Source organism: Canis aureus, chromosome 7 (genome assembly GCF_053574225.1).
Source record: "Canis aureus isolate CA01 chromosome 7, VMU_Caureus_v.1.0, whole genome shotgun sequence".
In the NCBI taxonomy this organism is placed as follows: domain Eukaryota; kingdom Metazoa; phylum Chordata; class Mammalia; order Carnivora; family Canidae; genus Canis; species Canis aureus.
The window spans coordinates 68,550,490-68,577,907 of record NC_135617.1 but is presented as its reverse complement, the minus strand read 5'-3'; the positions used below and the strand labels follow the sequence as shown (position 1 = coordinate 68,577,907).

Below are 27,418 nucleotides of genomic sequence, written 5' to 3'. Positions count from 1 at the left end.
AAACTATAACAGCTCAAATGGTTGGTCTTTTACATGTGTATTAAAAACAGGTTGTGGAGCTACTCAGATATCCATTCTGAATTGGGTTTCATTTTCTTTCTGAAGGTTAGCTTCCCGCTGGAGAAGAGAGAGCAGGCTGGGTTGCATCGTCCTCAGGCCCTCGTCTTTTCTGCGTCGGGCATGACTGCCACCAATACACGTCATGCCCCACATTGTAGTTGTCCAGACCTCCAAAGTCTCTTCCGAGGTTTTGCGGCTGCTGAGTTCTTTCATTCCAATTATGTTCACTTTCCCAAGGTTCCAGGTGGCTTTAGCCTTCTGCACATGCTTTTTTTACATCATGCTTTCCAGATGGATTCCCGACTCCCTCAACCCAGTACCCTCCCTCCCCAGAGGCTTAAGGCTTCCCAGGATCTGTGGTCCATCCACTTCACCCAGATCTCATTGGACTTTGAGGGAACAGAGAACTTCAAAGGTCATACTTTGAATTTCGTGGCCCCCTTCCCCTTGTCCATTTGGGCCTGCCTACCCCTCCGCTGGCAGCAAGCTCAGGCACGGAAGCTCCTTTTGGCCACAGAAGGGAGGTTGAAACCATCAGCTAGCTTTGGCAGTCCTGTCCATTCTGAGGCCCTTGCCTCTGATGCTGTGCCCCATCAGCGGTCAAAGACTGAGCATGATTTGAAAAGCCTATCAGGCCTCACAGAAGTCATGGATGTTTTGAAAGAAGACAGCCGTAGTGTGGACAACAAAGGGCCTCTGACTGAACTTGAGGATGCAGCAGATGTCCACATGCTTGTACACTCCCCTGCACATGTTCGTGTGAGGCTTGACCATTACCAGTACTTGGCTCTACTCCGCCTGAAGGAGGTGCTACAAGGTCTTCAAGAACAGCTGACTAAGGATACAGAGGCTATGACTGGCTCCCCACTGCAGGACCAGACAGCTTGCATTGGGGTCCTCTTCCCCAGTGCTGAGGTGGCTCTGCTCATGCATCCTGCCCCTGGGGCTGTTGAAGCTGACTCTGCAGGTTCAGATACCACCAGCCTCATTGATTCAGAGCTGTCTCCTTCAGAGGATAGGGAGCTGAAATCTGATGCCTCCTCAGACCAGGGCCTAGCAAGCCCTGAGAAGGTTCTGGAGGATAGTGGCATTGAAAATTTAGATGCATGCCATGACAGGTCAGTGCCTCTTCATAGCAATGAAATACTACAGGATTCAGATTCTCTTGCACAGCAGGAGGCAGGGAAGGGCCATGAAGCAGTCGATTCCTTACAGGCGAAGAGACTGAGCAGAACCCAGACATCCACCTCACCAGCTGTGGTGAAGCCTCCATGTGGTAGGGATACCGCTGTGAATGGACAGGCAGAGCTCAAGCCCTTGAAGAACATTGAGGGAGAATTGTCAAGTGCTATTCACATGACCAAGGATGCCACAAAGGAGGCCATACATGCCACTATGGACCTTACCAAGGAAGCTGTATCCATGACTAAGGATGCCTTCAGTCTGGGCAGAGACCGAATGACCTCCACCATGCACAAGATGCTGTCACTGCCCCCAGCCAAGTGAGTGGCTCTCTGCCTCCTTCATTCATCCTGTCTCTTCCTCCTAGCTCTGGTCTTTGGGCTTAAGGCCTTCTGCTGCGTGTGCTGTTAGATTGGGAAGTGCCATGTAGTCCAGGAGAATGCATAGAATGGCCTCTTTAATGTGCGAAGCCTTTAGTTTTCAGTGCTGCCTGCAGGGCAGTGGAAGAATTTTCAGGCTACTTAGAAGATATAGGTATACCAACTGGAGAGACTTATTTTCAGGACTACATCTAATTCTGTGATAGGTGAAGAACCAGAAATTGGATTTGCACATGCCTCCATGTAGCTTAGCTGATTCTTTTTTTTTTTTTTTTTTTTTTAGCTTAGCCTATTCTTGGGCAGTTTTCAAGTCAACATTTATTGCTTCATAGGATCTTCCCTTCTCTTTCACTGATTCGCTCTTATAGATACAGCTATGCTCTGTGAGAATAATAATAATAATAATACCTGGGGATCCCTGGGTGGCGCAGCGGTTTGGCGCCTGCCTTTGGCCCAGGGCGCGATCCTGGAGACCCGGGATCGAATCCCACATCAGGCTCCCGGTGCATGGAGCCTGCTTCTCCCTCTGCCTATGTCTCTGCCTCTCTCTCTCTCTCTCTCTGTGACTATCATAAATAAATAAAAAAAAAAAAAAAAAAAAAATAATAATAATAATACCTGGCATCTGCATGATATTTTATTCTTTTTAGTGGCCTTTCACATAACATTTTGTTTGATCATCACAGCAGCCCTATGAGATAGTGATAAAAATTCGTATCCTCAGTTTATAACTGAGGGAACTGAAGTTTCAAAAAGGATGAGCCCATGGATGTTGTATCTTATAAATAGAGAAGCTGGGGCTTTGGATTTGCTCTTTCTGGTACACCTTATCAATGTCTGCCAGAGTAATAGAGAAGGAAGAATTTCATCTGTTCATTCAACAAAAAATTTTGGAGCCCCTACTTTGTGCCCAGCTCTGTGTCAGACACTGAAGAAACAGTAGGGAGTAAGCAGAAAAATACAGAAATGCATAGTTAGAAGAGTGGAAAAGGTATGGATTTTTCCATTGGTGCCTTGTGGTTTTAGGAATGATAATGAAGATTATGGGAAATCTTTGTTGGGACTCTTTGTGCTTTGGGGACCATGGTTTGAAGAACAGTGGCTTTGGAGCTTTGTCTAAGTGAATTGTGGGTCTAAGTGGGTGTCTGAGCAATGTCAGTGCTAGTACTTGCTAGGTGCAGAAAGCCTAGAAGGAAGGAGAAGGGAAAACTTTCAGGGATAAATGATATAGTAATATGAGGCAACACTTACAGAGTGTTACAGTGTGTGTAAGCACAGTCCTGAGTGCTTACAATGTTAATCCATTGAATTCTTGTAACAACCCTGTAGGGCAGGTACTAATATCAGTCCTCATTTTACGGACGAAGAAATTGAGCTCAAAGAGGTAAGAAACTTGCTTAGGGTCACATAACTCTTGAGTGGCGGGGCAAGGATTGAAAGCCTTGAGTCCCAGACACCAAATGTGCTACTTTTTCCAAATGGAGAAGCATAAGGGAGGTGGGAAAAGAGGAGAGAGAGGTGATAAAGGGAAGAGAAAGGTGTGTGACGCAAGCCCTTTTTTCACTCACAACCTTGACATGCTGACTGCCCAGCCCACGGTCTCTTCGCAGTCCTCCCTGTCCTCGGCTTCTCTGTGGCGTTTGTACTTGCAGTCGCTCTGAACGCTTACAGGTCTCAACCTGTGTGGCCGCTCATGCTTCTGGGCAGGAGGAGTCTTTCCTTCTTCCTTGGCTGCTCTCTTCTGCCTTGAGTTCTATAAACCTAACTGCTCCATTGCACCGGGCTGTCCGTATTCTCATCACTTTTATTACAATCTTTATGTTTTAAATTATAAAAACTAGTTTTGTTCGTTTTGTTGACAATGTAGGAAAAGAATAAAGAAGAAAAGAAAGTCATTCGTGACAATGCAGAGATAGCCACTATTCACATCTGGATCTGTTTTCTTCCAATTTTCATACCTATATTTGGATACCCATTGTGAATGCTTTTATGTGTATACACGTACACTTACACGAATATTATTTTTACAATAATACAATTATTTCTCTATCATCTAGAAAATTTCTAGTTTTATTCACTTAATGTTTGTGAATTATTTCCCATTCGTTAGGTATCTGAATACATAATTTTTAATTGCTCTATTATATTCTGGCAAATGGATGTATCCTAATTCATTCATTCATCTCACTATGGGAGAGGGCTTTAGTGTGTTTCCAGTTTTTCTCAGAACCAAAGCTCTATTAAATGCCCTTGTTTTTGTGAACATAACTCTTTTTTAAAAGATTTATTTCTTTGAGAAAGTAAGACTGAGACAGAGAGCACGAGAGGGGCTAGGAGCAGAGGGAGAGGGAGAAGCAGACTCCCTGCCAAACAAGGAGCCTGACACAGGGCTCAGTCTTAGGACTCCAGGATCATGACCTGTGCCAATGCAGATGCTTAACTGACTGAGCCACCCAGGCGCCCCAATGTGCACATTAGTCTTTATGCATATCTAAATCTTTAAAATAAAAACCTAGAAGTGGGTTATTATTGGGTCAAACGCTGCAAACATTTTTAAGGTTCTTGATGTATTTGCCAAACTTCAGGAAGGTTTATATCAGTGCATTTTTCCATACCTTCTCTCAAGGTTATTTTATTCATCTCTTCCTCTACTGTAAAGTCTGTATTTTCGGTTCTGACTTTTCTCCCCTCCCCTGCTCTTCGTTAAAAACCATCTACTGCATGTGGTTCCCCATGGATTTCCTAGGGATATGGCGAACCTCACATACATAAAACTAAATTCCCTATCCCTCCCAGACCAGTTCTTTCTTTTTTCAGTAATATCATTCTCCTGCCTGTTCCAGTCATTTGTCAGACTCTGACTGTAATTTCTAGAACAGGGGTTCTCAAACTGAAGCATGTTGCAGAATCACCTGGAGCGCTTGTTCAGACGGCTGAGCCCCACCTCAGAGTTCCTCATCTAGTAGGTCTGAGATGGGGCCTGAGAATATATATTTCTCTAAGCCCCTTTTTTCTCCCTGTTGATGCTGATGCTCCTACCTGTGTGACACTTTGAGAATACTACTTTATGGAGTCTTGTATCCATTTCTGCTGTCTGTTCCTACATGTGGACTATTTCAGTAAACTATTTTTTTTTAAAGATTTTCTTTATTCATGAGAGGCACAGAGAGAGAGAGAGAGAGAGAGGGGCAGAGACACAGGCAGAGGGAGAAGCAGGCTCCATGCAAGGAGCCCGATGTGGGACTCAAACCCAGGAATCCGGGATCACATCCTGAGCCAAAGGCAGGCCCTCAACCACTGAGCCACTCAGGCGTCCCTATTTCAGTAAACTATTAACTGATTTCCTCATTGGAGCTCTTTTCCTCATTAGCTTGTTTGAAAGAGCCAGGTCAACCTTCTTAAAACACAGGTCTGATTTGTTATTTCATCATTCTAAAACTTTCAGGCTTTTCCCTTACACCCTCTAGTTTTAGTTTGAACCTACTTCTGTGACATAATCAATTATGCTACACAATTATGCCAAAAATTCTATATATAGATATAGATACCACTTTTTGGCTTTGTTTTTAAAGTAGGCTGCATGCTAGGGCTTGAACTCATGATCCTGAGATCAAGACCTAAACTGGATCAAGAGTTGGATGCTTAACTGACTGAGCCACCTAGGTGCCCCCACTTTATGGTTTTTTAATTGATTATTTTTTAGAATAGTTTTAGGTTCATAGCAATATTGAACAGAAGGTACAGAGATTTCCCATATACCCTCTCTACTTTATAGTTTTAAAAGCACTTTCATATATAACCTTTTATCCACGTTTTTCTGTAATCTGGCTGCAATCCGTGTGGTGAAAGTGGCAGGAAAAAACACTTAGCAGGAAGTTAGGAGACTTGGATTTTTCTTAATTCTCGTCTTTAACTATGACCTTGAGTCAGTTTCTTCATCTATAATATGGGAAGGTAAGAACAAAAGATCTTTAAAGATTTCTTTTCAGTGTGTTGTGCCTTTCTAACTTTATCTTCCATTGCTCTCCCCAACAAAACCTAAGCTCTAGCTGTCTCCAAAGGTACTTTTTGTTGTCTAGCTCCATGTCCTTGCTCATGCTGTTTCTTCCCAATAAAATGCCACTTCCCTGTCTCTTTCACAGTCCTTCAAGGGCCCGCTCAAATGCCATCTCCTTCCATAAAGCCATTACTGATATCCTTCTTGTCATCCTTTCCCCTCTTTGATATGGCCTAGCCTTTGGCTGGTACTGCTGTCCCTCTCTTCTGGTGTGTGTGATTTACTCCCATACAGTGATAGTTGTATTTAAATTTCCTCTCTCCTGATAGACTATACATTCATTGAGGACAGGGGATACCTTATTCATTATTTTATTCACTTCCCACCCCCACCCTGTGCCTAGTATGGTGCCTTATATGCAGAAGAATCTCAGTAAATACTTGTGGAATGGGTGTGGGTGGCTTCAGGTGTCATTCATTTGTGCTGGGGCTGTAAGTAGTTGGTCTCTGTATATGGGATGACCTTGAAAGTTTGGCATTTAATGTTGATATGGCAGAGGCACTTACGCAGTTTGAAATGCCAGATTCAGAAAGGCCAGCCGTTGAAAAATTATATGACCTCCTTATAGCAGATAATAATTGATACCAAAATTTATGTATAAATAACTATTTGGGCTGAAAGTGTTGGGCGTTGCAAGGGACAAAACATATCTTCTAAACCACGTTTGTGGTTTTTGTTTTTTAAACAGGGAGCCCATGGCCAAAATAGATGAGGGGGCAGTAGCACCATTGAGTGGAGGAGCTGCCCGACTCCGATTTTTCTCCATGAAGAGGACAGTATCTCAGCAGTCATTTGATGGCGCTTCATTGGATAACAGTGGTCCTGAAGACCGGATTTCCGTGGACAGTGATGGCAGTGATAGCTTTGTGATGCTCTTGGAGTCTGGTAGGTGGAAGCAACCATGTGGCATTGAAGTCCAGAAAGCGTTCTTTCTGCTCCCTATATACTGGCAGGATACAAAAGGAGCTGAGATTTGATAAAATAGACATTTTCTTAACCAAACCAAAAACCAGAGAAATGTTAGTGGATTTGTGGCTCTGGCTTTATCTACACATCTTCTAGGTTATTGATTAACACTTGACCTTTATCACAGAATGAGACTCAGACCAAAAGAGAGAGTGCTAGTCTTATAGTCATGTAGCTATGGCAGTAGGATTAGTTTGGTGGCTGGTGTCAGTGGTGTGTGTTTGTTGTCTGGTGTTTCTTTGTTTTTTTGCTTAACTATGTATTTTATTGTTGGAAAATAGGAGCTTTTGTCTCTGGTACAATGAGTAACTACTGAGAATTGAATCACTCACTACTGGAAGTTACACTGGTTTTTTTCATCTTTTTGAACTGGAGACTTTTTAAATGGTCCCTTAAGAGTGTCTAAGTGAAAATAAAATAAAAATAAAATGAAAACACTGTTTCTTAAGATGGGTGTTGTGTACCTCTGTTTTGTTTTATTCTGGAATATGGAATAATATGGGAAGTTTCAAATATGCAAAAGAGTAGATGGAATCAAATAATGATGAACCCTCATGTACCCATTATCTAGCTTCAAATATTAAGAACTCATGGCCATTCTTATTTCATATATACTTCTGTTCATTTCTCTTCTTCTCATGTTATTTTGAAGCAAATTCCAAACATACAGTTTTATCCATAAATATTTTTATTATGTATCTCTAGAAAATAGACTTTAAAATATTTGAAAAAAATTTAAATTGTGGTAAATATATATTATTTAAACTTTACAATTTTAACCATTTTTAGCTATAATTCAGTGGCATTACATATCACTGTGCAACCATCATCACTATCCATCTCCAGAACTTTTTTCATCTCGTAAAATTGAAAATATGTACCCATTAAATAATAATTCCTCATTTCCTTCTCCTCCAGCCCCTGGCAACCACCATTCCACTTCGTATTTCAGAATTTGACCATTCCGGGTACTTCATAGAAGTGGAATCATACAGTATTTGTCCTTTTGGAACTGGCTTGTTTCACTTAACATAATGGCCTCAGGGTTCATTCACTTCATAGTATGTGTCAGAATTTTCTTCCTTTAAGGCTAGTACCCTATTATATGTTTATACCATATTTTGTTAATCCATTCATCTGTCTGTGGACTCTGTCTGTGGACTCTGTGGACTCATTTATAGAGTTTTTAAAAATGTGCCCAAATATCACTATCCCATTTTTAAAAATTAGCAATTCTTTAAATTTATCAAATTACCAGTTTTCAAATTCCCAATTGCATCATAAGTGTCATAAGTGTTTTTTTTTTTTTCCACAGTTGTCATTGTATTTAGAGATTGAATTTGAACAGAAATTTTTGACTTTCAAACTCATTTGTTGTCTTTCTTATGCAGAGTCTGGTCCAGAATTTCTTCCACCAGGAGCTCTTCCAAATGACTTAGACAATGCTGGAGTTCAAGGGAGCCCTGTTATGGAGAGTTATGGCCAGGGGTCACCAGAGGCCAACAGTTTGGTCTCACCCAGTGGAGAAGGCCTCAGCCCTCACCCGGTCAGCTGCTCTACTCTTCTTTGCAGAGGGAAGGCTGTAGCTAGAAGCTTCCAAGGGGCTCATCTAAAAGAGTATCCTTCTACAGGTCTCCATTCTGGTCCTGAAGGTGAATGAAGTGTCTTTGGGGATTGAGGTACGTGGTGAGGATCTGACTGTAGCCCTGCAGGCAGAAGAACTGACCCTCCAACAGCTGGGAACCGTTGGACTCTGGCAATTCCTGCATGGACAGTGCTCAGGTAAGGATGGTGGCCATTCCAGGAGAACTGGGATTTATCTAGGGCAGCTCTAGCTTCTTGCTCCTGTCACTGTGTCCCAAGGTTAGCTGTCCTTGTGCCAAGCCTATGGTCCTGTCCAGCAGCAGTTAGGAGGAGAAACTCTAGTGATGCCTTCTTCTTGCAGGGAACCTCCCAGAGCTCTTTGCATTCAATGGCTGTTCATCATCTTCATTACCCAGGTGCTCCTTAAGCTTATACAGGAAGCCACTGTCCACTTCTTCATTTGTGTAGCTGCTGACATCAAACTATATCTGATCCGGGAATTTCTGTCATTCATATTCAGTCCTTTTATATTTGTAAATTAGGAGATAACAGGAAAGAGCTGAGCTTAGCATTTAAAAAATATTTTTTAAAATGTTGGGTAGATACCAAGGAATACTTAAAAAATATATGTAAGGTATGAAATAATAAAAATACAGTGAACCCATGTACACTACCACCTAGTTTAATAAACAGAACCATACTATTAACTTTGAAGTCCCCAGGAGCCCCTCTCTTGAATATTTCTCTACCACTCACCTGTCATAGAGAATCCCTATTCTGAATTTTGTGTTATTTATGGCAGACCTGGGTGGCTCAGTGGGTTAAGTGTCTGTCTTTGGCTCAGGTCATGATCCCAGGGTCCTGGGATCGAGCCCCACATTGGGCTTCCTGCTCAGTGGGGAGCCTGCTTCTCCGTCTCTCTCTGCTGCTTCCCCTGCTTGTGCTTGATGATAATACTTTTGGCATTGGATTGCTATGAATATTAAATATATGTAAAGTGCTTAGAATAGTCCCTGCTAATTAATTTTTTCCTTCTGTCTCTCTCCTCAAAGGTACAAGTTTTCAGGAATCCTCAACTTTGAAGACTAACCACATCAGACCAGCTGTGGGCCTTCGCTTTGAGGTGGGGCCTGGTGCAGCTGTTCATTCCTCACTGGCCACACAGAACGGCTTCCTGCATTTCTTGCTTCAAGGCTGTGACCTTGAGCTGTTCACTTCGGTGCTCAATGGCCTGGGGCCCTTCTTGGAGGATGAGGAGATCCCAGTGGTAGTTCCCATGCAGATTGAGCTCCTGCACTCCAGGATCACCCTAAAGGTGAGAGGAGCTTTTTGGATTTTACCTCAGACTCTGTCAGGCAAAGAATTCTGGCAGTGATAGCTATTCACTTCTTCCCTTGTCATGGTACAACATGGTGACTATCAAGTGAGTAAATGCATATTAGCATTGTTAGTGAAGGTTATAATAATACATAAATGTGTGTTGCATCAAAATGTTCTGGATTTAGGTGAGGAGACCTTGTCTCTAGCCCTGACCATGTCTCTGGCTTGCAGCATGACTGTAAATAAGCCCATTAGATTATCTAGTCCTCAGTTTAACCATCTCTAGAATAGGAGGTACTCAGTTATGCTTCTCTACCTTGCAAGAGTGTATGGATACATAATTAATGGCATAAAGCTGCTTTAAGCTGAATGGTAGAAGCATAGATTGTTATCTGAAGTGCTCTCAGCTGGTTGGCGGCATCGGCTTCTTTCCTACAGGATGTGGTTTCCTTCTTTCCTACAGGATGATATCCCCCCCATCTATCCAACATCTCCAGGCCCTATCCCCATCACTCTAGCCATGGAGCATATTGTGTTGAAGCGGAGTGATGATGGTGTGTTCCACATAGGCGGTGAGTTGGGCTTGTCAACCTCCCGGCTTCTCTGCCTTTTTTCTCCTATAAGGGAATAGGTGATAACGAGGAACTGTTTGCGTGTTTGCAGCAGTTTGCCATTCAGAACCTTTACTTTTTTCCAGCTGCTCCTCAAGACAGACCATCGGCTGAAGTCCATAAAATTGAGAAGAGCCAGCCCCCAAAAGAACAGATGTTTCTGGTGCCCACAGAAGCTTTTGGACAGCAGGTAGGGACCTAACTGAACAGTACCCACAGACCCTTAATGGCTGTAATTACAGAAGCTGGTAAAACTCAGAGGGCTGAAAAGGTTGTCTATGCTGTGTACAGCTGGGTGGTTGGGGCTCCTGTCACCTAGCAGCAACTTCTAGAAGTGCTTAATAGAGGATATAAGTCAGGAACTGTAGGTAAATGGTTAGTGATCATATTATATTCCACCTGTTGCTGTCCTTACAACTGATGAACTCTGAAGATGGGATTAGGCTTTTTTTTTTTTTGAGAAAAGCCAGCATAAAGCACTTTTATTGCAATAATAAAACTTGAAACTCATACGTAGTGCGGGCAGGTGGGGGTGGGGGGGTAGGCAGCAATAATTTCTCTCACCAAATCACTACACAGGACAGCAAAGGGGTGAGAGAGGGAGGAGGAAAAGCCAGGAAACTCTGAGATCAGCCGGGGGAGCCGAACATCAAAAACCAGGAGATGCTGAAGCTGTGATGACCAGCATCATTTTCTCAAGACAACACTCAAGGGTTTGTCATGATGGCTGGGCTTTCATTGGGTGTTATGTGTCTACAAACAGCACCTTCAATTTAAACTTTCAATTAAAGTTCTTAAAATTTGGAAAGTGGAGCTCAAATAGCTATGAGATTACAAAAGTCCTGAATATCCATTAGAAAAACCACAGGATGGAAAAAAAACAAAACAAAACAAAGAGCCAGGCCATGAAGAAGGCTTCAGAGGTCCCTGCTGGCCTAGGGACAGATACCTGTAGTGTCCAATATCGCAGTGAGAACAATCTGCTTCCAAAAGGCAGAGGGTTTATTATTGGGGGGGGGGGGAGAGCAGGGGAGGGGTAGTGGAGGCAGAGGCTCTCCCCCTCCCCACTTCAGTTTCAGGTAGGGCTTTAATTCAACCCAAGGACATCTCTCAACTGGGAGAGTTACTTCGGCCCTCAACAGTGCCTCAAATCTGCTATGGCTTTGCAGCGCAGCAAGAATGTTTAATATATAATAGATAAAAATTTCATCCAAAAATAAATAAATAAATAAAATAAAGATTCTTGTAATCCCCCCCAAACATCAATTCCTATTCTAAAGTTAACCCATGACTTGTGCTGTTAATACTTGACTAATACTTAAGTGGAAACCTAGATCCAAAAGACTGAAACTGAACCTTCACCCCAAAATGAAAACAAAATCAAATGAGTAACTTGAGGTTTATGGCATATAGTTTAGGTCAACACACACACGAGGAGAAAGGGAAAGAGCAAAGCTGGGTGACAGAACACATTCAGTCGGGGTCGATGTTTATACAAAGAGTGTAGTGGAACATCAGGAAAAGCTCCATACGGACTCGCGTGTGCGCATCTGGAGGCGCCACATCCCTCCATGGCACATCCAAGAATGGGGAGCTCAGGGAGGAAGCCATTCCTGTTATTCCAGTTTCAGAAGCTCCACGTCAAAGACGAGAGTGGCATTTGGTGGGATGATGCCTGGGTGCCCAGTAGCACCATAGGCGTAGTCTGGGGAGATAGTCAGTTTGGCTCTCTGACCCACACTCATCTGGGCAACCCCTTCTTCCCAGCCTCGGATCACCTCCTGCTTGCCTAGCATAAACTTAAAGGGCTTGTTTCTGTCCCGGGAGGAATCAAATTTCTTTCCATCTTCAAGCATCCCCGTGTAGTGCACCACGCAGGTCTGACCGCGCTTCGGGAAGGTGCGTCCGTCTCTGGGGGAGATGGTCTCCACCTGCACTCCCATGGCGGCGGCGGCGGGGGGGGGGGGGGGGGGGGGAAGTGCTGGGCGGGCGGCGGGCGGCGTGGACCGACGGAGGACCTGGCGGCGCGGCCCCGGCTCTGCTTGGCTCTGCTTCGGCCCTCGGCGCCTCACCTCGCCTCAGGATTAGGCTTTTAGAAAGTTCTGGTTGGGTTCTCTTGATCACCAAATTTGTGGATTTTTCTGCTTGAATTCTGACTCCTTATTCCCTTACCAGATGTTTTTGCAAAGCGTGTTACTTTATTTATTAACTGTAAATTACTTATTATTCTCCAGGTGAAAGAATTGCATACCCTACAAAAGGAACTTACAGAAACTAAACAAGCATTGGCCAATGCCAACCAGGATAAAGAAAGACTGCTTCAGGAGATTAGGAAATATAATCCCCTCTTTGAGCTGTGATAACAGTGGCTCAGCCATGTGTGCCAAGGGGAGAGGAGGAGGTCACCAGCAATAGCACCACCTATGACAGAAGGCAGCAGCCAGCACTGAAATCTGCTAAGGATGCCAGAGGGACTGGGGAGCACTCAACTCACTCCTCATGCTGTCCTTCCTCCTAGCTGTTCTGATCTGGGCGGAACACAGGGCAAAGAACGACTACGTTGTAAGGAATGGGGGGCAGCTTTGCACGTGGCTCAAGCATCATGTCATGCCTATATAAAGCCTTTTGGCCCTTTGCACACTAGGTGGATCTGCTCAACACCATAGGGCCATTTCACCACTTGGTTTCATGGCAGAGACATTTGTTTCCTCTACAACCTGTGCGAACAAGAGAAAGTACCCACTCCTCAGTCACCCACAGAGCCACCAAAGATTCTATGTCCCAGAGCTTCCTGTAGCCGACCTGAAAAGTCTCTGGCCTGAGCTTTGGCCATGGTAGTAGAGTGGAATAGGAAATAGCCAGCAGGGCAGGGGCTAGGAGAGGCACAGGAGTAAGGGAGACTTGGAAACTGCCTTTTTTGGGAAAGGAGCCAAGCTTATACCATCTTGGCTGATACTGCAATCACATTTTTCAGGGTTAAGGTTCTTTTGTTATACTATATCATTGTGATGCTATGGTAGAAAGTAAACGATGGTACTGGCTCAGTTGTGTCATCTTACCTTTCTATAACATAATTTATTTGAAAATTTAAATCAAGAAAAAAATACGAGCTAGGCTGAAGGTATAATGTGTAAGAATCATTAGGGGAGCTTGTCCTGAGCCCACTGTTGTCTGCTGGAGTGCTCTCTGTCTTCCACAGCTGTACTTCAGAAGTGATTTCCTCTGTCTCCCTGGGCTCCCTGGCACATCTGCTCTCCCAGTTCTGGGACTTTCTACCAGCACTCTCCTTTGCACTTGACGGTTTGGGAGCTGAAAATGTGTTTTAAACTGTAATGTAAACATCTCAACTTGTTGCCTCTCATAACCCTCTATCACTGTGGCTTTTTAAAATCATGTAATTTTGGCTTAAGTAAAAAAACAAAACAAAACCCCTTCAACCTACCTAGGTTTTCTCCTTGCCCCATGAAAGAGCTATTTCCCCCCTTTCTTTCCTATCTGATTCTTCCCCAGCATTCTACCTTCATCCATACTGCTCTGTAATATACTTCAACCTATGTTTATTGGACAGAAGTTCATCAGCTAACTTACCTTGAATTGGTAAGATGGTAAAATTAGTGATTCGGTGGTGTCACATAAGTCTTAATCACATGACATATTGGAGAAAGAGAAATGTTTTCCTTTATGGGAAATCATGCCTGACTTGCATATTCTAGTTTTTTGAGGATAAAAAGAAACATACATCCAAGAATGAACAAGATACAATTTTCTCAGACTGGTAAAGAACTTTTGTCAAGGTCTTCACTAAAGCAACTTTAAAAACACCAGTTACTATGACATACAGGAATATTTTGTCATGCTTAGGAAACAACTTAGAGACTTAAGAATAAACATCTTTCTGGAGATAATGCTAACAGAGGAACAGAGGAAGTTTCCTGTGGGTTGATGCTTAGTTTAACCTTAAGGTTTTTATAAATTACCTGAAAGTAGGATATTATAATGCAGTCAGTAAAGATAAACCAGAAGGGATTAAAAAAACAAAACAAAACCACAGAAGGCCCACAAGCCAAACTGTGACAACACAGGAAAAGGATAGGTAAGGTTCAGTCTAGGGAAGTATAAAGTAATAGAAGAATCAGCAAGGCAGCAAGCTGTTAGAACTCAGCACAGTAACCTAACCATTGCTGAGGAGAAGGTGGGGTCAATGTGCTGCTCTGGCTCAAAGCCCAAATGAGTTATCAGGAAGGGCTCACAGAGACAACACAGAAAATAGGGCTTCATAGAAAACCATTTCAATGGCTTAGATTATCTGTGCACTGATAGTGACCTTATTTATAAAATACGTGGTAAAGGGAGGAAAGGTCCAGAGAATAGCAAAAATTATAAGGGGGTGGAGATACTTCCACACGAGGACACGTGTAGAATGTTGGCTCTGACTCTGGAAAGATAAAAGTTGAGGGTAGTGTGAAATCAGATATCCAGCTGAGAGGAAGGACATGCTCACCAAGTCCTGATATACTAGCTCTGGGGCTTAGCCTCATGGCCTTAGGTACAAGAAAGCACTTCTCATAGTAAATCAGAAACTTAAGTTGCTCATTGTTCAGCAAGTGATGCTGGCAGAGCTATATATGAGTGGCGGAGGTTTTAGAGGAATCCTTGTATGGTGGCCTTCCAAAGGAATCATGGAAAACTAGTGCTATTTGATACACCACAACTGAGAGGGTAACTGTGTTCCTCTACGCACTCCCCCTTAATGCTCCTTTGGAGGCATAATATTGAACAAAATGATCACTGGTCCTCTCAGGTACGGCCTTTCTAATGTTCTTAGAGGAGGCCTTGAGGAGGGAGATCAGTGGCCGGAAAATAGAATCATTCAAACTTAGACTCACCCAAATTGGTTTTTTTATTTTATTAAAAAAGATTTTATTTAGTTATTCATGAGACACACACACACACAGATTGAGAGAGAGAGAGAGAGGCACAGACACAGGCAGAGGGAGAAGCAGGCTCCATGCAGGGAGCCCATCATGGGACTCAATCCAAGGTCTCCAGGATCACACCCTGGGTGGAAGGCAGGCACTAAACTGCTGAGCCACCTGGGCTGCCCCCTGAATTGGTTTAAAATCACATTCTGATTCTCTTTCCCTTCCCTCCTCCCCCCACCTCCCCAGTGTCCCTCTGGTCCCTCTCGTATCCCTCCATGCAAAGAAAATGCCTAATGGGCATTGCTTGATATATCTTCACTTTAAGCCTGTGCTTGCTGATATGCAATACAAGCAAATCTGGCAAACATCCAGGCGAAGCCCTTCAGTGGCCAGAGTTCAGTCAGGTTCCAGGTTCTCTGGATTTCTTGTCCATATGAAGAGATGGAGCTCTAGAATTTCTGACTTTCCTATGTGGCATCCTTGGCCCTGTGTCTTGAAATCCTCCTGCAGCAAATGGTAGGGGTCATTGTCTCAATGCATTTTATTAACAAATATCTTGTATAATTTCATACTCCTGTTTGTTGGAGGAAATACGCATAATGAAGAAATGTGATCTGGTTGTTAGTCCTTAGGATAGATATAATGTAAAGGAAAAAAAAAAGAAAGGAAAACAGTAGTGCTTTGGACTGCTATGATTTCTGTCTTGGAGCTTTAAGACTCTGAACAAGAAATAACAATACCTCAAGAAAATGTCTGGAGTGATAGCACCACTATCCCTCAAAGACCTCAGCTGCTGCACATCACCATTTCAGCTGTGAAGCATTTACAACTATATATCATCTATGATTGTCAAGGTTTCCTGTTTACATGGGTGTATTGGAGATAGGTGTTAGTGCATATGGACTAGTTTAAATATCTCTTAGCTGAGCTGCAGGGTGGTTATTGATCTCAAATTTGTTTTCAACTCACTGGAATAATTAACCTCATTTCTTTGACTTAAGTCCAAAGGAATGGGTTCTATTCTTGTGATGGCTGCTTTTGCTGTTTTATGTAACCTGACCCTCATTTTGCCATGGGCCTCAAATTCTATGTACCCTTTTCGTGGTTCTGAAAGGAATGGTTTTTGTGTACAGAATATATATAAGGGATAAACACTGCCCCTCAACATACCCCATAATTTAAATGCTTGCATTTAGCTCATTTACATTAGTTCCCCCTTAGCCCAGTTCACCGGGGCAGTGGAAGGCAGGTAGTTTGAAGTATTACCATAGTGATACAGGAATTTGCCATTCTAAACCTTTACACTAAAGGTCTGTTTTTTTTATCATTTAATACTCACCTATACTTCTAAAATCAGTTTTAGTAATGTGACAACACTGTGGAAACAAATGAACATTGCTGAAGTGCTAATAGACATTTGGTTATTTGTGAACTGCAAAAGCTGTCATTACCTTGCGATTTACCATAGTCATTGCTGTTTCAAGAGAAGCTGGTGTGCTGAAACATCCTTTAGCGGACTACAGCCCTCACCTCGATCTTCCCCCACCTTCTACTAGAGTAGGAATATTCCCATTCTCTGGATAGGTATGGATGGTAGCTCTTGTTGAGTGGGGATTATTTTCCCTATCTTACAACAGACATAAGGAGAAACACTCTAGGAGAATCTTATTGTTAGGTGGCTAGACTTGAGATGTGACCTTTCTCCCTTATTATTTTTAAATTTCAGCCTCATCCAGTATCTCAAATTGCAATAGATACAGTTCTTATAATCGTTAAAAAAATAAATAAAAATTCCTGTTAGAGCTGAGAGACTATCTGCCTTTCCCCTCTCCAGTTTATTAGTTTTCAGTCAAGATTTAACCTGAGTCTTACAGCATTTCTTTGTGGAATGCCCCACTGAAATGTCTTCTTCACTGGCTACATGTATGTTTAAAGACTGGTTTTAATGTAAGATACTAAAAGTCAGATTTGCTCAACTTTGTGAGTCCAAGCTGTTTCCCCTCCATCAGGGTGCTGAACAGATTGACATCTTTTAAGATGTGCTCAGGAAAGCATCAAAAGAGAACAGCTTTAAAACTCTTCTTCCTATAACACTGAATGACAGAGGAAAGAATTCTTGGGGATTGCCAATTATATACAGTAAGTAGCCTTATTACTGCTAATCACTGTCAATAAAAGGTCACTCCATTCCCCCCTATTTGAGGAAACCAATGAGAATGTATCTAATGAACTGGAATACTGGTCAGTGTTGGGAAGTTTTAATGTTGCATTATCTAATCAAACCTTGAGCGTACTGGTTCTGTGAACCGCCTGAAAAAAGCAAATTAAACTTACTAAACGTTGGTTGTGGTATTTCTGTTTATAGGAACCTGAAATATATGGGCTTTTACATTATTTTTAAGGGTTTAAATACTCTTTAATTTTAATGATTCTAGTAGAAAATGGGAAGGGCTCAAATTTTCGAAAAAAGCCAAGACCAGTTTTATTCTGACACCAAAAAAGAATGATGAACTTCTCCCCATTCCAACCAACTAGACGTAAAATGAATACACATATGGCAAGTTGGAAAACAGTTTAATGATCACTCACCAAAATCCATAGGAGAACTTTACACATTTACAAGGGCAAACTTTTCTGCTACTTCCATTATCACTGTGTTCTTCATGGTAAAATATCTCGTGTCAAAAGCTTCTGGTAGTTTCATTTACTTAAAACCAGATGGAGGAAACAACCTAAGTCAGCAACTTCATGCTTCAGTGTGAAACTATCAAAGCTCTCTTAGAAAGGTTTTTCTCTCTGAAAGTAGCTTCCCTGTCTAGAAGATGCTTAAAGGCCCATGTACCTTCTTCCAACTAGCCAAGAAACAGTTAAATGCCTCAAAATACCCAAAGAGGTCCCAATATTTGGTCAAGCATGTATGAAACAGGCTGCATGCCTTTTAGATGTGATGAATATCAGAGTTCTGAGAAAGACATTAAAAATCATCATGGAATCCTTGGAGGACTGCGATACTAAAGCACCAGTGCAAAAGTCTCATGTAGTAGGAAGTCCAGAACCAGTACTTCCTCCTTCAGTACCAGGCCTTTCTAGGCTTTGATCTAGAAAAAGATGATTTTTTTGTGCTTTGAGTTGGGGATCTGTCCCTTCGACTTTAACCTCCGAACAGCCTCCCTCATATGTTTGGGTTGTAGTGGTGGCATTTCTCCCCACTTCTCACACACATCCAGTGCTAAAAAAGAGGACAGGAAGAAAGCTTCATTGTCACACAAAGACTTCATATCACACAATCCATTTGAATCCTGTAATTCCCATTAACCCTTCTTAAGCTTGCTAAGGAAATAAACCAAGACATTTTCCCTTCTTAAGAGAATGCTGTGAAACAGGTCATGTTAACTTTAGTATAATATATCATATCAGGCTTTGTCATAGGCAACAGTTTAAAACATATCTTCTGCTTGAAAAAATAAAACATTCCTCTGACAAGATTAGCGATACATTGTGGCCAGGTTCTTTCCTGACGGAGAGAGGGCAGTTCCCATGGGTCATAACACTGGGGACTATATCTCATCCACCACACTGGTGAGCCCCCGTGATTGCTTTTCTTGTGTCTTTAATTTGGCATCAGAAATGAACAAAGTCCATTGGAGAAAAATAAGTTTGCTTCTGTCACCCTGGGCTGAGGACAAGAATCAAAGGAGATTTCCCAGATGCTTCCTTGTCTCTGAGTATTAAAACTTTTGAGGAATAATGGTCATGCCCTCCTGAATACAAGGTGCCCCACTTGGTTAACTCCTACTAATGCAAATGGAAACTCCCACAAGTACTCTAATAGGTCCCTTAGTATAGATCTTCTTGAAAATAAGACCACCAGAGTATCAATAATACTCACCTTCTTCTACCACTTCCCCGACAAAGACCTTGGAAATACCAGACATAGCAATAACGACATTCTGAGACACAGAGGTTCCAGTGATGGACTGGATCAGCTTGAAAGAAGGACAAAGACCATGAATTAAGATAGTCAAGAACTGGTTTTGGAATACAGTACCCTTAAGAGTTTTTCTCTAAAAAAGTGCTAAAGGCTGGATGCTGAAATTAAGACTATTAAAACAAGGATTTGGGTGTACAGTGACTTATTCTGTATGTAGAGACCGTATCCTTATAATATAAAACTCCCAATTCATAATTGAGGGGCATGTTACTTTTATTTTCCTGCATGAATGATCCACCCGTTTGACTAACACCTCACTCAAAATGCCAATGGACATAGCTCATGCATTTAGTTCAGCTCTCATATTTGATGGAAATGAAGTGTGGTAGTCCATTCTTACCCTTTTAATGGCTGCCTTAGGGAAAGCTGACCGGCGATACATTTCATAACGGTTCAGCTGCTCCTCCGAAAAAGAAGAAACCAGGATTCTAGACAAAGATTCAGGTAATTAAAGTGGCTTACAAGAATGAATGCTTAAGATATATTATTACATCAATAAAAGCAAGTTTCGGACAATTAGTGAATTTTCAAGGGGTCAATAGCATTAGGCTTTGTGCATACAAGGAATGAAGATAAAATATTTTTAATCTTAAGGAACTTGAGAAAAAAGTGAAAATACAACTTCCTTTCTACTTCATTAAGCATAAAAACTTGAATAACAATGTTGGGTCACTATATAATATACTATCTAGATTGTATTTTCAGCACTTTGCTCTCTCCTTGTAACTCTATACCTTTACTACACATTGATGGTAAACATTTGATACATAAATTTATATTCAAACCAGTAGTTAGATTTGGGGGAAAATATTTGTAAAATATATGGAAAATGATTAATACTTTCAAATAAATAAAAAGATGGCTATATTAATTTAGAAAACAAGCAAATGACATGAATAGGGAATTTGCAAAAATACCAATGGCCAATACAGAAGAAAAATTAACCTTCATTATTAACTAAAGAAATTAAAATTAATAAAATAACATTTTCATGAATCAGACAAGTATTATAAAGCACAGTATTAGTAAGAATGGGAGGATAAAAAAACTCATACCTGCTGGTAGAGTGTGAAGTGAACAACCTTTCTGGAGAAGAATTTGGAAATGTGTATGAGGAATATTTGAAAATATTCATACTGTTTGAACTGGCAATTCACTTCTAGGAGTTTATTTAGGAAATAGATGGACAAGTATGTGAAGGATGTGCTCAAAGATACTCGTCATAATGTTGTCAAAAGAAAAAAAGGAACTATAGGGGTTATTTATCTGCATAATGGAATATAACGAAGCCATTGCAACTGAGGATTTATGGGCATATTTACTGACAGGAAAATATTTAGCTACACATATCAAACATTAAAAACAAATCTGAAAAAAAAAAAAAAAATCTGAAAACAACAACAACAACCAAAACCCCCAAATCTGAAGAAGTATATAATCAAATATATATCCGGGGTTACTCTGGGTGGTAGGATTATAGGTAATTATTTTTTCCATTTTTCTGTATTCTCTGAATAATTTCCAACGAGCCCATACTACTTTTATAATCAGAAAACACAATGAGGGGTGCCTGGCTGGCTCAGCCCAGGGGAGTGTGTGACTCTTGATCTAGGGCTTGTGGGTTTGAGCCCCATGTTGGGTGTAGAGATTACTTAAAAATAAAATCTTAAAACAACCCCAAAACACTACAATGAAGCTACTTCCAAGTAAAGAAAATTATGACCTAGATATATAATTACTGATATGGAAAACATTCACCATATATAATATGAAAAACAGGTTACAAATAGTAGTATCTTTGAAAAAAATTCTAGATATGTATGTATAGAAAATATCTTGGAGACTATATACCAAAATATGAACAGTGTTTATCTCTGGTAATAAAGTGATATCTTTCTTTTTACTTATATTTCCTAAAATGTAACATAGGATATTTGCTTTATTTTCTTTTGAATATAAAAAAGTAAAAAAAATTTAAAGGCCAAAGAAACTTATTAACTTTGTGTGGTCAAAGTAGAGCCTTGGAATGGGGGAAAAAATCACAAAGTGACTTACTGCATCTTTTGAATCTCATCTTCATCCACTTTTTGCTTCTTCTCTTTCTTTTCTTTGGTATCTATTTTTATTTTTTTGGCTGCAGGAGTAAGCAAAGAGGAGTCTTCCCTTTCAACTGCTGTTAAATCTGAGATGTCCTGATTCTTGAGCTGAAAAGATGAAAGAAACCCTATTACATATATATTCAAGCCTACATTCCAGACTTGGGCAAGGTAAGAGTTCATTCACATTACAACACAACAAACTTATTATTCAGTAGTTTTTTGGTCCCAAGCCCTGGCTGTGCCATCATACGTAAGACACACTCTCTCTCCTAGAGAAGTTTATAGCTCAGCTGTGTAATCCAGTTTTCCAGTTTAGCTATGAACATAGCTCTAGTATGTATTTACAAAAGAAACGATGTGCCAAAGATCATGAAAACCACTCTGCCTCCTTGAGCCCACTTTCCTGACCTCATTCTTTAGAGGGGATGTCAGAAAAGTCCTCTCCAACCAGCCAGCTCTTCTGCCTCTAAATCTATAGAACTCTTTATTGCTGATGATTCCATCTGGAAAGAACATTAAAAAGGAGGCACCTTCTCATCAAAACAGTGTTTCTTTGGATTTGGAAATTTTAATAATTTTTTTAAAAGTAATTTCTACCCTCAGCTAGGGCTTGAACTCATGACCCTGAGATCAAGAGTCCCATGTTCTACCTATTGAGCCAGCCAGGCGCCCCTGGATTTGGAACTTAAAAGTGAGCTTCTCTAACACGTAGTGCTCTTCTCTTCCTATCTTTCATTCTACTGTATCATACTAATATTTATTTCCCATTGCTAGACTGAAAACTTTTTTTAAAAAAGATTTTATTTATTTATTTATTCATGAGAGACACAGAGAAAAGCAAAGACATAGGCAGAGGGAGGAGCAGGCTCCATGCAGGGAGCCCAATGTGGGACTCAATCCCGGGTCTCCAGGATCATGCCGAGCCAAAGGCAGATGTTTAACTGCTGAGCCACCCAGGCGTCCCCTAGACTGAAAACTTTTTGAAGATAGATTTCTTATTAATCTCTCCCCACATAAGCATTTAACATAAATTTACTCGTACTAGATGTTTAATAGCAATTAAAATCCAAATTCATCCTCTCCATCTTAATGTAAGATCAAAAGACACAACAAACCTCATTAATGGGATTTAATCTGTTTTCCCTAAAGAGGAACTCACATAAACTCATACAGGAATATGAGGGGACAGGTGAAAGTGAAGGTAGTATATCTTTAAAAAACTTTTCCATTTCTTCTCTAGTTATTTAATACACATTTTCTAACCTCTCTGTGCTTTAATTTTGGTGATTTCTATTTTCCTTAAAAATGAGCCATTTTTCTTAGACATTAAAATTTATTTGGCCTAAACTTGAACATCAAATATTTCTGGTTTGTTCTGTTCTTCTCGTTTCTTGAGTTGGGTGCTTATCTCCTGTTTGTTAACAAAAATATAGAAAGCTATGAATTTTTCTGTAAATAAGGTATTGGCCAAAGCCCATAGGATTTGATGTCACGTTCTCTTTGGTCAATGCAGTAGTTAAATGTTGGAAGGAGGTAAAAATGTGACTAACCCAGTAAGTCCCTCACAGTCTCCATTGAACGATTCTGCAGCGTGTAATGACAAAGTTATGCTTGAGCAACATCTAGGAGAAACCATATTTCGGTCAAAGGGGTTCTAGAATCCTGGCTTCTAGCTCTTGCATAAAGTCTTAGTGTGACATCAGGTCCCAATTCTTCACCAGGAAAACCAAGAGGCTATGCCAAAGTCCCTGAGGGGCGCCTGGGTGGCTTCCTGAGTGGGGAAGGAGGCACTCTTGATCTCACCGTCGTGTTCAAGTCCCACCTTGGGGGGGGAGAGTTTACGTAAAAAAAAAAAAAAAAAAAAAAAATCCCTTATAAGTAGCCTCGACAGGTAAGGGCAAGGATTAAAAGTATTAAACCCAATGGCTAGGTCTCTGGAACCGAAGCAGCATTAAAGTTTTGTCTCTTCCCTCTCCCCGCCCACCTTTGCATATCTAGAGAGTTATGGTGAGTTAAGAGTTTTATCTTAGCTTGGAGGGACCAACCAGGAAGGCGGCCGGGAGAGCACTAAAAATCTCGGAATACTCCTCTAGCCTCATCAACACTTCCCTCCCTACCTCGCCGTCTTCGGCCGTGGCTTCCTTCAAGTCCCCATCTCCGTCCACGTCAGTTTCCTCCGGGATTCCGTCAGTATCTGCAGGCCCGGGGACCCCGGGAGCAGGGGCCGTTTCATCTGACTCCCTTGCCTCTCCACCTTTTTCCGTGGGCGACTCGCAGGCATTATCCATAGCGGTAAGAAAAAGAGCGGAGAGATCGCCCTCCTGTCAGATCCTGGAGCTCACGCACGACCTACTGGAGCACAGCAGCCCCGAAGCTTACTTCCTGTCGTCGCTCTGTGATGACATCACTCCTACCGCTCCTCGGAGGGGACAGTTTGAAGCACGTTTAGAGTACTTCAGGACTCCCTTTTAACTCTGATTCGGTGACGGTTGGAGAGGGAAGACTGAGGTTACAGAATTCAGTTTGTGGATTTTCCACACTGGGAAAGAAGAGTTGTGTTGCTTACTGAAGGACTTTTTTCTCTTTTTTTCCCCTCCGTTCTGCCTTTCCAAAAACGAAGTTAACTGCTTAATCCGCTTTTCTCAGAGTCAAGTTTGGGGACGGGAGAAAACTCCATTCCATTGTACGCGGGTGTGGTGGGATGCGGCTACCTGGTAAATTTATAGGCGGGGACACAGCTTCGTACATTTCAATTGGTTAGCGATCGTGGGCCTGTGTGAATCGCCAGCATTTCTCTTCGGTTCCTTATGCACCTTAAAAAAAAAAAAAAAAGTCATATAGCTCGAACAGAATTGATCCAACCCATTTATTCACGCCACAACTGTTGAGCGCCTACTTCGAGCTAGGGACAGTTCTAGTAGCAACAACACATAGTTTCTACCCGCATAAGTGATTTTTCAATTCACCGGTCCTAAAGATCGAGGTCGGTTTTACAAACCTGACTTCTTAGGTCAGTTTGGTTAATCTCATCAAAAGGAGAGGAAACGGATTCTACTGGGAAGGGAGGTCTCGTCTTTGCATATTTCACTTTAACGAGCCATGTCAGAGATTGGGACCATCAAGAAGTGGAGGGATTTTTATTTAAAAATTTTCCTCTCTCCCGTGATTGAGGTAAGAGTGGGGCATTTTATTCACCTCTGTATCACTAGGCCCCCACAGACACCACAGATTTAATTTATGCGTGCTCAAAGAATGGACTTGGAAATGTAGGTGGGCGTTACCGTATTTCTCTTTGTTTGCACGCTGCCTGGGTGAATTACCGTATTTCCTGTCCTGTGGGCTCCCAGAACCTTTGGGGAAGGAGCGCACTTCGGGAGGCGCCTACAGGTGGACTCCGTCTGTCCCCTTCCACCCGTACAGCGGGAATCTCCAAGTCGCTTTCCTCTTGCCGCTGGAGGCCTGTGTCCGCACTCCCGGGTCCACTTCCCGCGGCCCAAAGCCACCTGCGCCCGCCGGCCGAGCCCCGCCCAGCTAGGTGGGCAAGGGGGCGGGGCGTGGGGGCGCGGTGACGCGTGACGCCAGATCCCGGAAGTGACGCGCTCCTGGGGCGAAAAGGCGGGGGGAGGGGGGTGGTGTCCCCGGCCGGTTTGGGGGGTGCGTTGCCCGGAGACGGAAAGTTTGGGAGCAGGAGCAGGCTCGGCCGCAGCCCTGGGAAGGGGGTCCAGGGGGCGGTGGCCCTGGGGATGGGGAAGGAGCAGGAGCTGCTGGAGGCGGCCCGCACCGGGCACCTCCCGGCCGTGGAGAAGCTGCTGTCGGGGAAGCGGCTTTCCTCGGGCTTCGGGGGTGGCGGCGGCGGCGGCAGCGGCTCCTCCGGGAGCGGCGGCGGCGGCGGCGGCGGCGGCGGCCTCGGGTCCTCTAGCCATCCGCTCTCCAGTCTGCTCAGGTGAGTGACGCGCCGGGGCGGGACCGCCGCCCGGGGATCCCCTCTCCCCCGCCTGTCCCCTGGGTGTCGAGAGAGGTCCGCGCTCCGGAGAGCCGTCGGGGTGGGCTTGCGGCACGCCGGGCCGAGGGCGGGCGGCCCACGGGGCGAGGGGCGCCCGTGCAGGTTCGCGCGGCGCCGGGCTGCCGTCTGGCGTCCCGACTCGGCTGTGGAGAATGGTGGGAGTGCCCAGGCGCAGCCTCCGCGCCGCATGGCACGGCCGGGCTTCACCTCGCCCGCCTCGGGTGCCAGCTGCCGCTTCTCACACGGCACTTCAGAGCAAAGGAATATTCATTTTAAATCTCCCTCACCTCGTGCAGAAACTCCCACGCCTTGCAGAATCTCGCCGCTCCCCTGGAGGAAATTCTCATGATTTCCTTCTTTTGGGAACTTGGAATCTTCCACCACGCCCCACGGGACCTGGCTTTTGTTGTTTACGTTAAAATTGTGTCTGGATTTACCACGTCCCGAGTGTGCTTTTAGCCCCTCTTGTGCTCGGAGCTTAGATTCTAGTGCGTTGTAATGAAGCTCATTGGGTTAGTCTGCTGAGTGGCGTACGCAGGATTCGTCAAGGGGTTTATTCGTCAAGAGACAAAGCTTTAGAAAGAGTGATTTCGGAAACTGAGGGGTGCTTTAAACTTTTCCGAGGTTTGTTGTTAAACACTTGATCTGGAGCTATCTGGATTCAGAGAAGAAGGTCACTTTTGCCTGGATTGGAGGAGGAGTTGGAGGTGCTTTGTCAGTGTGAGTAAAATGTGTTGGTCAGCAGCACTTTCATTGCCTGTTTTCTTTTCCTTCCTTGTTCTTTTGAGGTTTTCAAGAAGTGGAAGTTCATTTAGAAATGGCTTCGTTGGCTTTTGTTCCCTATTAGTTTACGTAACTTCAGTTCGAGTGAGCTTGGACCAAAGCAACCTAAGGAGGTAATAAATGTTAGGTATTAAGCACTAAGTACAAACCCAGGTCTACACAGGAAGGTTTTTAAGTAGCCGTGTAAGGGGCATCTGGGTGGCTCAAATGGTTGGATGTCTGCCTCTGGCTCAGGTCAAGATCCAGGGATCCGGTCCCACCTTGTGCTCCCTGCTCTGCCCACTCATGCTCATGCTCTCTCGCTCTCTTGCGCTTTCTCTGAAATAAATAGTCTTTAAAAAAATAAGTGAATAAAAAGCAGTGTAAGAGAAGAACTCTCCCCAGGAGTTCTTTCGTGGAAGCTAAAACCAGTGCTATTTGCCACAGTTTCTCTAGCCCCTAGAACAATGTTGCCACACAGTTGGTACTCAGGATTCATTGAACAAATAGAAATATCAGTTAAAGGATGACAACTTTCTAAATAGACTCATGGTGGTACTGGCAGTAATTGTTAGTAGTTCTGAGAAATGAGACATGACTTTGGGAGGGAGGTGGAGATCAGAGCTTCCAGGAGAAGTACTTCAGCTGGCTTTGAGGGATGTGAGGATTTAGATTAGGTGAAGTTACAGTGAGAGCATTCCAGGCTGGCAAGCCATGATCAGCGGCACAGAAGCAGGAAAGGAAACTTATCTGGTGCTAGTGGGGCACTAGAAGAACTTCCTGCTGGAGCCTTGAGTGGTTGGGCTTGATAAAGGGTAATAGTAATGAATGGTTACACTTCCATCTTTTAGAGTGACTTAGTTTTTCTTATGTTTATAGTCCCAGTCCCTAGATCAGTGCCTGACAACTCATGGGTGTTCAATAGATGTACTTTGAACACATGCATTAGGTTTGGAATCTTTCTTGGATTACTTTGATATTTCTGCACTTCTGATGTCCGAGAGATGAGAGAAAGACTATACAAGTTTGGAGGTGCCTATCTCTAATTAGATGAATAATGTAACTTTTGGAAGTTTGCCAGAGATAACCTTAACCCTTAATATATCCTGCTGAAGTGAGAAACTTCCACATATCTCCCACCTTCAAGGATGGGTCAGATTACTCTTACTGGTGACATTCAGAGACTTGAAATTTTGCTGAAGATTTAGCTGCCCTGTGGTTAATCAAGATTGGGAAATCTTTGTTGACTACAGTGTTTTTACTTTTGGCCTCATGCTAATATATCCGGTCTCTGTCATAAAGTGTAGATGGTGGCTCCATTTCCATGCATAAGAGAGTTGACTCCTGACTTGCTCTTGTATCTCTTGTAGAGATGGCCTCAGAGCTGCCTTAGCCTCTCATCCCTGTGATTCCTATGGGCAGGGAGGATCTGCAGGCGCTAGTTACACTAGGTGTGTCATTAATTAGAGATGATTCTGGTT

The 27,418-nt window shown here is 42.9% G+C and overlaps 4 protein-coding genes across 16 annotated transcripts in view; 2 read left to right on the top strand and 2 right to left on the bottom strand.

Moving 5' to 3' along the window:
* BLTP3A (bridge-like lipid transfer protein family member 3A) overlaps positions 1-17,424 on the top strand; it is a 64,141-nt gene extending 46,717 nt beyond the window's left edge. For all 5 annotated transcript variants that reach the window (XM_077904335.1, XM_077904333.1, XM_077904334.1 and 2 more), the window contains 8 exons: positions 106-1,562; positions 6,368-6,564; positions 8,037-8,191; positions 8,277-8,427; positions 9,282-9,544; positions 10,013-10,121; positions 10,247-10,350; positions 12,395-17,424. In XM_077904335.1, coding sequence (XP_077760461.1) covers positions 106-1,562; positions 6,368-6,564; positions 8,037-8,191; positions 8,277-8,427; positions 9,282-9,544; positions 10,013-10,121; positions 10,247-10,350; positions 12,395-12,520 — 2,562 coding nt within the window. In that variant the 3' untranslated portion in view covers positions 12,521-17,424. The remainder of the gene's footprint in view (positions 1-105; positions 1,563-6,367; positions 6,565-8,036; positions 8,192-8,276; positions 8,428-9,281; positions 9,545-10,012; positions 10,122-10,246; positions 10,351-12,394) is intronic.
* LOC144317651 (peptidyl-prolyl cis-trans isomerase FKBP1A-like) lies at positions 11,546-12,151 on the bottom strand. The gene has a single exon (XM_077904351.1). It carries the CDS (start codon positions 12,101-12,103, stop codon positions 11,777-11,779), a length of 327 nt encoding a protein of 108 aa, XP_077760477.1. The 5' UTR covers positions 12,104-12,151; the 3' UTR covers positions 11,546-11,776.
* Positions 17,425-17,639: 215 nt separating the features above from the next.
* Positions 17,640-24,726, bottom strand: TAF11 (TATA-box binding protein associated factor 11). 2 transcript variants are annotated; one of them, XM_077904349.1, is made up of 6 exons: positions 24,493-24,726; positions 23,290-23,985; positions 21,129-21,277; positions 19,414-19,501; positions 18,972-19,068; positions 17,640-18,311 (listed from the first exon to the last, which is right to left on the bottom strand). In XM_077904349.1, the coding sequence occupies exons 2-6, from the start codon at positions 23,458-23,460 to the stop codon at positions 18,181-18,183; spliced, it is 636 nt and encodes a 211-aa protein (XP_077760475.1). In that variant the 5' UTR covers positions 23,461-23,985; positions 24,493-24,726; the 3' UTR covers positions 17,640-18,180. The 2 variants fall into 2 exon arrangements, with proteins under 2 accessions (XP_077760475.1, XP_077760476.1); XM_077904350.1 differs by lacking the exon at positions 24,493-24,726 and adding an exon at positions 24,368-24,460.
* Positions 24,727-24,808: 82 nt separating this feature from the next.
* Positions 24,809-27,418, top strand: part of ANKS1A (ankyrin repeat and sterile alpha motif domain containing 1A) — a 178,684-nt gene continuing 176,074 nt past the window's right edge. For 3 of the 8 annotated variants that reach the window (XM_077904339.1, XM_077904341.1, XM_077904342.1), the window contains exon 1: positions 24,811-25,115. In XM_077904339.1, the coding sequence (XP_077760465.1) occupies positions 24,916-25,115 (200 nt within the window). In that variant the 5' untranslated portion in view covers positions 24,811-24,915. The other 5 variants (XM_077904338.1, XM_077904345.1, XM_077904344.1 and 2 more) reach the window with 5 other exon arrangements.